The 12,001-nt window shown below is 36.8% G+C and overlaps 1 protein-coding gene across 1 annotated transcript in view; it reads left to right on the top strand.

The window, feature by feature from the left end:
• The window catches only part of KCNH1 (potassium voltage-gated channel subfamily H member 1), a 212,660-nt gene that overhangs the window by 14,049 nt on the left and 186,610 nt on the right, over positions 1-12,001 (top strand). The window contains exons 2-3 of the mRNA XM_070948671.1: positions 5,317-5,440; positions 7,646-7,752. Of these exons, the coding sequence (XP_070804772.1) occupies positions 5,317-5,440; positions 7,646-7,752 (231 nt within the window). The remainder of the gene's footprint in view (positions 1-5,316; positions 5,441-7,645; positions 7,753-12,001) is intronic.

Genomic DNA, 12,001 nt, shown 5'->3' with positions numbered 1-12,001 from the left:
TAAACAGGGTCTGATGATCTAGAAATGGGCCAAATGGCTCACAAGATGGAGATTTCTATCATATTTCTTCTTTATTCCTATTTTCCTAAGAGATTAAAAGTGCCTTGCTTAGTGTTTTTATCTTGCTAAATGTTGTTCAGTTAATGAAAAAACTCCTATCCACCTCCAAATTTGTAATGAAGTTGCAAAAAATACTTAGGACAGAGATCCTGTGATCTTCCCACTGCTTGGATGTTTTGGAAGACAAAGTCTTCCAAAGACTCATGATAAAGCTGCATGCAATTTGGACTAGGCTGAACATTGGAAAGAAGGCCTAACACAACCAACAGCTGCTTTGCAAAGGGCCAGCTAGTGTGTTTCAGCAGCAACAGGAGGAAGGAGTTAGGGGTGGCAGGACCAGCAGAATGCAGGACTGCAGAGATGGTGAAATGAGTGTAGTCAAAAGGGACAGATGGATGGGGAGATAGGTGGACAAGGGGAATTAAAGAGGAGGTAGTCTCTTATCTTACTGAGGCTTGGGGCTGGGAGGGATCAGTCCATGAATGACTTGGATCGGAGAGGATCCTTGCCTAACTATTAGTGTGATTCAGTTAGCAATGTCAGCTGGGACTGCCGGGATTCCTGTTGCTAAATGATGTGATTATGTGACATTGTGTTTTATGACTGCATCACTTAGTGATGGAAATTCTGCTCGCAACTGCTGTTGGTTAACTCAAGGACCTCCTGTAGTATTGCCTTTTTAGTATTCCAGTTTTTGCAGCCTAGATTAGTGGAACCATGTAGACAGCTAGTAGGAGTTTAATCTTTATAGGATTTGGATTGCATGAAGACAATTTGGGAGAAATTGTTTGAAGTATTAATTATAGTAAAGTTAAACATACTTTACTGTTAGTGGAAAATGCTGCAACAAACTAAGCAAAAGCGAAGAGATATAACAATGCAGGAGTGAAGTTAAAATGTCCTGCTGCTATATTGTCATCATATTTCACAGCAAAGGGTACATAAAGTTATTTCTAACAGTTGTAAATGAATTTGACCATTGCATATTCATCACTAAAGTTGTGTTTGATTGAATTTTGCATGCTTTTTGCATGAGAAAAACTTTTCATAGTTTTGGGTGAGAGGAAACTTTATAAAACTGAATGTTCCAATTTCCCTGATTTGTGTCTTTCTGTTGCTGATGATAGCAATAATGTCTCATCTGACTCCATATGAATAATCTTTTTATTTTTCCAAAAATGAAATGCAGAAATAGCAATGTAGAACTGTATAAAAATCTTATGCGTGCATCTTTGACACTATAAACACATTAAGGCACCCTCAGGAAAGATTACAATCTCAGAATTGAGTCTCTTTATTTGGAAGCCTCCGCACATGCTTAACAAGCCATTTGCTTTCAAATGTTTTATCTGCATGAAAGCCAATTGCTATAGTAGACTGGTTGAAAACTTCTCCCTGATAAATCTGTTCAAATTGCATGTTGATAGTGGTAAAAGCCCTAAGCTAAACTGAGCAATGGTCCTCTTCTCCTTTCTTGGTTTCTTACTCATTTATCTCTTTCTCATCCTGATTTTTCTTTTGCTTCTTGATTTATTCTCACCAAGTAGGCTTTGAGAGAGGAACATGTCACCAGAGGCCAAAGCCAATTTCTTGCAGGCAATATTTGGGATTTGGCTGAAGGTTATAAGTTGCTTGTCTACCCTTAGTTCATTAAATGAAACTTATTATTGCTTGGTCTTAGAGCTACTTTTTAGTAGATTTAAGTGGATGGTAGACCTACTGATCTTGGCTAACGATTCATTATAGAGTTTTTCTGTAGTATGATGCATTTATAGGCTTTGACTGCTTTTTCTCCACTCATGGTTTGGGATCAGGGTTGAAATTGACTAGAAGAAATCCCCAGAAACTTTTTTTAACATCGTCTATAAAGTGGGGGAGGGGGGACCATCTAGTGTGTATCTGGGGGAAACTGTTTATAGAGCCAAATATATCTACTAGAAAAAAAAACCAGCACCCATTAGACAACTGTTTTTCTGATATTACTGTACTTTTCTCCCCTTTTCTACTTCTTGATGATACACAAATGACCCTAGGTTCAATATATTATGAACACTCTCCTTTTGCTTGCTATAAAACTCATTGCAATCATATACTGTCAGCAATACTCACATAAGTATTCTGATGTAGCATAATGCAGCTTTTTGTATTCTTATAACAGTACAGTCATCTAATTACATCAATTTGTATGCCACCCCAATTATAGGAATAACTCTTGCATTGCAAGGATCTTGATGTTGCATACATTTACAAATATAACTCCTGGCATGCATATTGCACATATTGACTACCACTGAAACACAATAAATTGTTACATGAGTCAAGGTGGTTCTGAATGTTTATATTTATCAAGTAATGTAAGCACATTCAGTATCTATTTAAAAGAAAGGTGAGGTTGTATTGATTAATTTCTGGAAGCAAACATCAGCCTTGTGATATTGGGAAGCATTTTAACACATCAAAGTTATCACCTAACTATTGAACAGTGAACAAACCAAAGCAAAAACAGGTTTTATAAATCTTATTTGTGGGAAATGGTAACTTGATTTTTGGGAAGAGTTTCATATCCTCTTCTAGTGTTGTGATAATATAATAAAAGATTACAATACATAAAGTCTTTCTTTACTTGTTTCTGTCCAGAAGTAACAGTGGCCTTGCTTTGTTAATAATTTTCCACCTTTTCCACAAATTAATATAATTTGTTTGATCTTCATTAATCATTGGTATTGGTTGGCATTAAGCTTGCCTCCAAATATAATATTTATTTGGATTTTGGTAGAGATCAATATCTATCTATTAGGTATTACAACACTGGGAAAAAAAGAGAACTTATGTAGCCTAGTGGTTCTTAAGTTATTAAAATATTTGGAAAAGAGGAGAAAACAGCAGTCTTAATTGAGAGGAGCTTCTTCTCCCCTTTTGATCCTGTGAATAAAGAAACATTTCAGAAACCCTTCATATGCATATATGAAAGGATATAGTGTGGGGACACACATTCTGTAATAATTTATAGGCTGTCACTGGTATGTTGCATATAATGGTTCAGTGATAGGGAAAGATGTAACCGTGGAAAATGTGACATCATGTGCTACATTCTGTCTATGACTTTGAAATTCAAGATAATATCTCTAGAGAATGACATTGCTGGCTAATATTGGTCATGCTTGATGTACATCATATTGCCTTTGTTTCCTGAGAGGATCATGCTGCCAACACATGATTCTTCAGACTAGCTATAAAACAGGGCAACTCGTCAGAGTGCTGTTAGGTAACAGACTGAGCTTAATTGCTGACCATTGCTTCTTATGCTGATTATGGCTTTATTAACACTCTTGACATCACTTGGATAAAAATTTCTGGCAGTGCTTGCAAATATTTTGCAACAAATACATGGAATGTTGAAATAGAATTGTACTATAATTGGGTTTAGAGGTGCAGCTGGGTTTAGAGGTCACTGTGGACTTCAGGGACTGATGTTAGGTAGTCTCACATTTTATGAATATCTGCATATCCAAGGCAAACCAGGTGCTGACATAAGGCCACTATGCTCCTGCCATAGCCATCAGATTTTGCTACTCTCTGAATGGTGATTTAGAGCCCTAGACATTGAGCCTAAATCCCAGTCATAAAGGCATTAATTTCTTGACTGTGTAATATAAATCCATGCCAAATTTGGAAGAGTAAGAACCTGGACTCAAAAGCAGCCAATCTGCTAGTTCAGCTTCAGATTTACTTGACAAAATTGGCTGGGAATACAGTGGTTTGAGTTTGGGGAAAGAAATTGAAAATATACTTTCTAAGGTCAATGATTTACAAATATCAGAAAATATCAGATCAAGAAATGTAAGATTTTTTTTTAAAAAATAGTATTTTCATATTAATCCTATTATTCACTAATAACCAGTGAAAAATGCTGTGATGATTATCATAGTTAATTATCTTGTTCCACATATACAAAATTATATTGTAATATTTTATTGTAATAAAGTAATTAATATTAATTATGTTAAATGATCACTAATGAATTAAATCATATGTTAATTCATTGTTCCTGCTTTTAGAGATTTTAGTTTTCTGTATGCTTCCTTTTTCTAATTTTGCTATTATTTTCCTACAAAAATGGACTTGCATATCTATCAAATTTGTACTTATAATATCATTGCACTTGCTACCCAGCTCCTTTAATTCATTTAAAATAAGATATACACACATCTGCAATCAATTATGAGTAATTATGTGAGTAGACAAAAAAGAGGATGGGTACACTTCAGAAATATTAAGCCTACAACTTAGGCCAAGAGCATGGAAGCTCTTGCAGGAGACTCCAACAGGCCATGAGGCATGGGATATTTTATGTATATGTGGATCCTCATTTCATTTTGTAGAAAATAAAATAATTTCTGATTCCATACTTCCTATAAATTGTTAGTTATAGGAGAAGACTGATTTTTTGTGGCCAGCTCTCTCTTAGAGAAATGTATTGTATTTATTCTTATTCCTATTATTCTTATTAATACTATTTATCAATCTTCCCACCGAAGAACCACTTCTTAGTTTCCAGGATCTCCTGGAACAGTTTATAAAGTCAGCTGTTAGGGGAAAAGTTATGCTATACAAGTCAGTTTCTTGATGCATGCCCTGTTTGAGTCAATGGGCTGCTAAGTTTAGGATAGGCTTTTGGCCTGTATCAGAATGATTTACTCAGTGGCCAGGTTTTCCCATTGCACATGCCTGCATAACACCGTGAAGTGAGGCAAGCTACATATCAATAATACCCACAGTAAAGATGATGCATGACAAGTGAAAGCACAGTGACGATGTCAAAATATTAATTCATTATCAGTTCAGTTTCCAACAAGGACAATTGAAATAGCCTCTGAACTGCAGGTGCAAATAGCAATCTGATCAAGACCAAGACAGGAATGAAAGGGGTGACTCAATCTCTTTCTACACTCTCTGCAGTTACTCTAATGTTCTTTAAAAAAAAAAACACCACACGCACACATATGGAGATAGTGTTCAGGCAATTAATGTCATATCTAATTTAGCCATTAGTTGCTGGAATGAAAGCAAGTCTCTAAGGCCAAAGAGTATTTTTAATCTCTGAGGTGGGGAACATATATAAACATAAGATTACCAGGTTTCTCTAACTTTTGTGCCAGATAATATTTGACCTAGAGAAGAGAACAAGGAAGAGTCTATTGTATAATCAATATGCCATGGAACTTCTTCGTCTAATAGAACTGTTGTTTCAAACAGATACAAATTTTGTCCTGGGTAATGCGCAGATAGTGGATTGGCCCGTTGTATACAGCAATGATGGATTCTGCAAGCTGTCAGGATACCACCGAGCAGAAGTTATGCAAAAGAGCAGCACCTGCAGGTATTTCAGTACAGGCTTACTTACAGTTACTGGCTTATATTTCTATAAAGTAACTGGTCATATTTCTGTGTTTTTGGTCAAGCAAAATGAGTCCCTTGGATTTTAAACCACAGAATGGGTACTGTCGAGATCAGGGAAAGAATGACATTTTGGATCCTTTCTATATTCTAAGAAGCTTATATATAAGGTGTTCCCATCTAAAGGAAATTGTGCATGTATCTTCAAGTGAATCTTGACTATGGGCAACTACTGGACAAGACTTTGGAAGTTGTTTGACCTTGGCTCCTTCTGAGCTGAGAGAGTGTGATTGGCCCAAGATGACCTACCTGGCTTTGTGCCTATGGCAGTACTAGAACTCAAAGTATCCTGGTGCCTTTACCACTACACCAAATTGGCTCTCATTTGCTCAGCCAGAGTTTTGTAGCAATCTACAGGGCTGCACAAGGATTTGGACCCAAATTTTCTTAAAATATAATCTACAATGAGTCTGGATTTCCCACTGATAAGTCATGCTTGTAAACCTACCTTCAAAATTTAGTGCCCATCATATGTTAAATCACAACCCCCTACATTCCCAGATTTTATGGCTCATATGTGTCATAAGGGTTCTTAGTGCATATCTGTTGAGATTATTCAGATGAACTTTTGACCTAGATTTCCTAACAGAATTGTCATATCTTCTTTCTTTCTTTACTCTCCCACCTTTTACCATACTATTAAATGATATACCTGCAATTAACTCCTACTTTAAATACTATTGAGGAACTGATTATGTAGTTTTGGTTTTACGTTCTTGTACTTTGTAAGAAATTGTGCCAACAATGCCACATGTATGGCCACATACCCTCCTTCCCTTCCTATTTTCTCCTTCCCTTTTTCCTTTCCCTTCTCAGTTTGTTGTGCAGCCATATTGTTCAGTCTAGCCTTTTACCAACTGGATTCAGATTTCACAGTGGGGTTGTTAATATTAAAAAAAAGTTTCTCCCAACTTGCTTCATAGTATCTACATGGACACATTCGAGTTGTTTTCTTGCAAACTGGTCTGGAACTGGTTTACTCTTGCTTTCTTCCAAGCTATTATTAAATATCCAGACAGTGTTGTGGGACTCCTAGGTGGTTTTTTTTTTTTAATCAGCGTACTAACCATCTTGAACTTGCTTTCACTTTTTGAGGTTATCTGAGGTTATTTAGGTGCTGTGACTGTTAAAACTCTAAAATAAGTTTTCTGAGAAGAGGAGAAGTTGGGATCTTTGCTACACTTGAAGGAAGAGGGCAAAGTTAATTCCCTGTGTCTAAATAAAACACAGTATGAAATTGCTGTGCTAAACTCTTTGCCCTAGTTGACTCCACATTTCTTTGATTCTTCCCACCCTTCTCTACAGTGGGTAATGTAGCACTACTGAGCTAAACAACTATTGAATCTCCCTTTTTGCCCCAATCAGGTTTTTATCCTTTCTCTTGCCATGAACTTAATGTAGTTTTATAGCATGCTAATTGCCATTACTGGTTGCCAAGAATCTTGGGGAATTACACTTTTGGGAATTACCAACAATCTTCTATTTGAGCATTCCATAGTCTTTTGTCTTGAAAATCGAATTACTCAGTTCCCCGAGAAGAAATGGCTTCTAAGGAGTGCACATGGAACACATGCAGAAGTTGGCCCAGCAAAAAGAAGCACATAATATGTAGAAGCCAATATTTATTGTGAAATTCTCATTGTATAATGGCTTTTAGAGAGGAATCTCTTCTTCCAATTCGGTTGTATCCAAAGACACCCAAGCAGACTTCTACTCAAGATAGGATTTCATCATGCTACCCTTCCCTCTGCACTATCCACATCTTTTCTGAAATGTCATCCAATCTCTAGAACAGATTTGGGGAATTACAGGAAGAAAGGGAAATTGGTCCCACCAACAGGATGTGGTTTTGTAGCAGACAAATATCATTTAATAACCTCACTTAACAACAAATTGTTATTATGGTTCTTATAATTTTTTTTAAAAAAATATTATCGAGCAAGGTTAGTAAGTCTCTCAATGCCAGTTGCTGATTGGAGTGGCATATAAAACAAGCCAGTCAATCCCATTCTCTATGAAAGTGAGTTCAGAAAGAGTACTCAAAGAATACTTAATACAACTTAAGCCTGTCGTGCCATGAGGTCTTGCCTGTGATTCTCATCTGTCTTGTTTGTTTATTTCCTTGCAGTTTCATGTATGGAGAGCTGACAGATAAAGACACAATTGATAAGGTTCGGCAAACTTTTGAGAACTATGAGGTGAACTCATTTGAAATCTTGATGTACAAGAAAAATAGTAAGTTAATTTTCTGGCTTCTTTTTCAACAATGTTCCCTGAAATGGGTTTTGCCACTGTTGCAGGAATGGCTCTTGTAGGTATTTCTCTCCCTGTCCTTTTTCATTAATAGTTTCCCAATGACGTGTGTAGTTCTGTCCTATTAAGAACACAAGCAGGTTACACTGGAATGATTTTTGCAATGCTAACTGCCTTTTCTACTTTTCACTTCAAGATCAATACATTTTTCACATGGAACACCCTTCATACCCAATGATAAACTGGAAGATCGAGTAACATTGGTAAGGCATGTGCTAACATCTGGGCTACCTGGAACTTAGAAGTTCCATCATAAGACTTCCCAACAGCTTTTACTTAGGAAAAAAGATGTACACAACAAACTGAATTCTTTCCCCCAAGAAAGTAGCTTAATCATTTATTCCTCACATTAATTCTCTAATATAAATACCCAATCTCATTATACACTATTTTCATAGTCATTCTGTACCTGCCTGCTCCCTCACCCCCGGTTGTCTAGTAGAGCTATCAAAGATACTTGCCATGGAAGCAGGGGTGTGTTCTACCTACCTTTACTACTTGTTCGCAATGGGGCTGTGTGTGTGTGCTTGCTTTGCTCGCACATGCACGCTCTTCTGTGCATGCGCAGAAGCGTTCTGATGACGTCAGGGTCGGTGGGCAGAACCTCCCGCCCGTTTTACTACTGGTTCTATAGAACCGGTCTGAACCAGGGGCAATCCACCACTGCATGGAAGCAGTTTTCCAGAGGGACCAGTGGTGCTATAGATTCCAATCTCTTGGTGTCTACTTCCAGTTAAAAATCTACACAAAAGCCTCTTTCTTAGGATTCTTTTTCCACATTTGGAAAAAGAATCCATATGTTTTTGAAAGTTGTCCTGCATTATATAAAAAAAGAAAAAGAACTTACATATGTAAATATATGTATACTTACATATGTAAGTATATTTAAAATGTTTATATCAGATAATTTTTGTAGCAAATAATATTGGAATATTTCATGTAAAACCACATATATCTTATGGGACTTACATTGATAATTAAGTATGTTAGAAAAATGTATGTTATAAAAGTTACAAATGAAAACAGCTGAGAATCTTTTTTATGGATCTTTAAAAAAAACTACATAAAAATGGACTGGGATATTGCCTCTAATACAGAGTGTTACATTGTCTGGATTTATCTTGATCCCTGATAGTTAACAACAACTTCAGGGTTATTGTTAGGGTGATTGTTAACAACAATTTCCATTTGGAATGTCCCATGAAGGAAAAAAATAGTTGATTCTAGTTCACCTAACATCCTGATTTCACCTTTTGCTAAGAAAAAGAACCAGAGAATTCTGGTCTGTTAAGCCTCTTTAATTCTCTCCATAAACTGGTAACAGAGTTGATGATTTCCATGACTGTTTATTTTAGCAGAAGGTTTATCCTCTCAGGCAGGTTGTCTTTCACAGTAGCATAACCACTGTGTCTAATCTGTGAACCACTGTGTCTAGCTAAAGAACCCTAGAGAAACTACTGAGATTCCTGGCTTGCTAGCATAAGAACTACAAATTAAAAAACTGCTTAGGGATAGAAGAATGAGAGTATATCAGTCTTCCAACTTAATTAGTCCTTGGCTTCCCTGCAGTGATCACCATAAAGTCCCAGCTGTGATGTACTTATGTGAGGAACTTCAAAATAAGCTACACATGGCAATGACTGGTATTGGCAATCTGGATACATTGTTAGATTTGCTTGGCAATTTTCAAAGACTCAGCACAACTCTTACAAGAACCATGTAAATACTCAGCATTGTATCATTGCCTGTTGTCATCTTTTATTTAATTTTTTCTCTTTCTAGCCAATCAGGTTATAGCAAGAGATGTTGCCAACTCTGAGACAGGATTCTGGATGCAACAGTCCTATTGCACAAACCTGTTCATTGTCAGTCTGTAAGAAAGTCCAGGAGTATCAAGAGAAGGATTTGTTTGTACTCGACAGTAATCTTTCACATCATACTTAGCATGAAAAGCTGCTATAAACGAAATCGGAGCAAGTGAATTGGATCTATTGCTCCATTCAAAACATAACAAAAGCATCACATTAAAAATGGCCTGTTGGACCACACCAAAAATATATATAGTTCCATATTATTTTGCCAAAGCCTCAGTAGCTGCACAAAAACATATACATTGTTCTGATCATATTTCCTCACAATTGATTTCATTAACTAGAAGTATATGGTTTCCAGTGGGAGTAAGATATAGCCATCCAAACTATCAATCATTGTTATATTTTTGCTCTATGAATCTGTCTAATCAAAATTTGAAATCTATCCAAGTTGGTGACCAACATACATGCGGAGTAGAAAAATGTAATTATGTGGAATGCTTCTTTTTATCCGACTTGCTTTTTGTACCATTCAGTTTTATCAGAAGATGCCATGTTGTAGTATTTTTCACCCAAGCATACAAAGTTTTAACCCCATTACTATTAAAGTTAGAGCCAGTGTGGTACAGTGGATAAGACAGGAATGTGTATGGTTATAGTTTTTCTTGTTGGCCATTGCAAGTTGTGTTTGGATACGAATGCTGAAAAGAAGGTGCAGCCTGAACAAAGAATAGATAGGGCCAGGACAAAAGCTTCCACTGAAACTGAAGTTTAAAATGAAATAAAAACAAATGCAATTAATTACTTCCCATGTATAAAATATACATGTATAAGTATAAAAGCCAAATACCACTCACTCATCACGAAATCTCTAGAACGGTAAAGCCTGCAAACTTGAAATTTGGCACGTATGTTCCTCTTGGCTTCTAGGTGCTTGCTAAGAAATGATTTTTTGAAATGACCATCAGATCATTAGTATTTCATATACAGTATTATATTCACATGCTTTGATGCTAAGGAGTTAGATGTTGTACTCCCCCTCCTCATCTGAAAGGACTCTGTCCCAACTGCCAGTTGCCTTATATTAACACGCTCTGATGCTACCCTTTTGCTAAACCGGGTGTGGGCATGGCCAGCACGTGACTCATCTGGTCTGCGGGCTGGAACATTCTACTCCCCCTCCCCCTCTGTTCCAACTGCCAGTTGCCTTATATTAACATGCTCTGATGCTACAGAGTTACACATTCTACATTAAGTTTCAGGCTTTGAGTGTCAATTTATCATGCCCGATCACATAGTTTTGTAGTGAAGCATGGGTGTCCAGCTAGTAAGAATATATTTATTTATGTTTAGGTATTCAATTTCTATAACCTCCCAACTCAACAAACTGACTCCTATCCCATCATATCAAAACTTGCAATTTAGTGGCAGCTTTTGGAAGAGCTATGGATTTAACAATAGGTTTATGCATTTTGTTGTGCATTGGACAAGAGCTAGGGAAACTAGAGAAATTACCTACCCAATAGATATCTAACTGTGGATATTCAGTTTCCACAGTTATGTATGTATTATAGTCATTTTTTCTTAGCCCACCTACCTCATGGGATAATCATTCTGAAGAATAACCTGGCAGAGGAGAGAGTACTATGGCTGGGGAGAATATATATGGAAGATATCTTGCTCAGGTCATCTGGTGGGCTTTAAACTGAATATGGAATAGAAGGGAGACAATATCCAGAGGCACCCTCAAAACATAAGCCCGGAGTTATAGTTGCTTACAACAAGGAATGACATACTAAGAAAAAAGGATTTCTCAGGAATACACCAGGAGAGCTATTAAGCAATGGAACAACCTGCCTCTTGGACTCATGACTGTTCCATACTTCTATGTTTTCAAGCAAGGACAGGAGAGCCAATGTTCTAGGATGGTATGAAGACTTCAGCTGTAGCATTGGATTAGAAGAACTCCAAAGACTTCAATCCTACAATGAGCTCTTTAAATCCTTGTACCAGCTACCCCACAAAATGGATTCAATGGCAGAACACATAGCATCTTTTAAGATGTCCAAAATGATATTCATGGGACTGAAGGCATGATGTGAAATACTAATACCAGAAAGCCCCATATCATAGTTTGGATACTCTTTCCCTGTATATTCTGCTTTTTTTATGCTAGAGCAGTTAATCCCTAATTGATATTCCTGTGCCTTAAACAAACTTAGCTGTAGAGAAGATAGGTAGGTAGGTAGGTAAGTAGATATAGATAAATAGATAGGTAGACAGACAGACAGACAGACAGACAGACAGACAGACAGACAGACAGACAGTACTATGATGTATCACATATCCCAAATGCAAAT

The sequence above is a fragment of the Pituophis catenifer genome, unplaced genomic scaffold (genome assembly GCF_029215685.1).
Source record: "Pituophis catenifer annectens isolate HBS135680 unplaced genomic scaffold, rPitCat1.0.hap2 SCAF_1, whole genome shotgun sequence".
Lineage (NCBI taxonomy): Eukaryota > Metazoa > Chordata > Lepidosauria > Squamata > Colubridae > Pituophis > Pituophis catenifer.
Note: the sequence above shows the minus strand (reverse complement) of the source record. Positions and strands in the feature narration are given on the sequence as shown.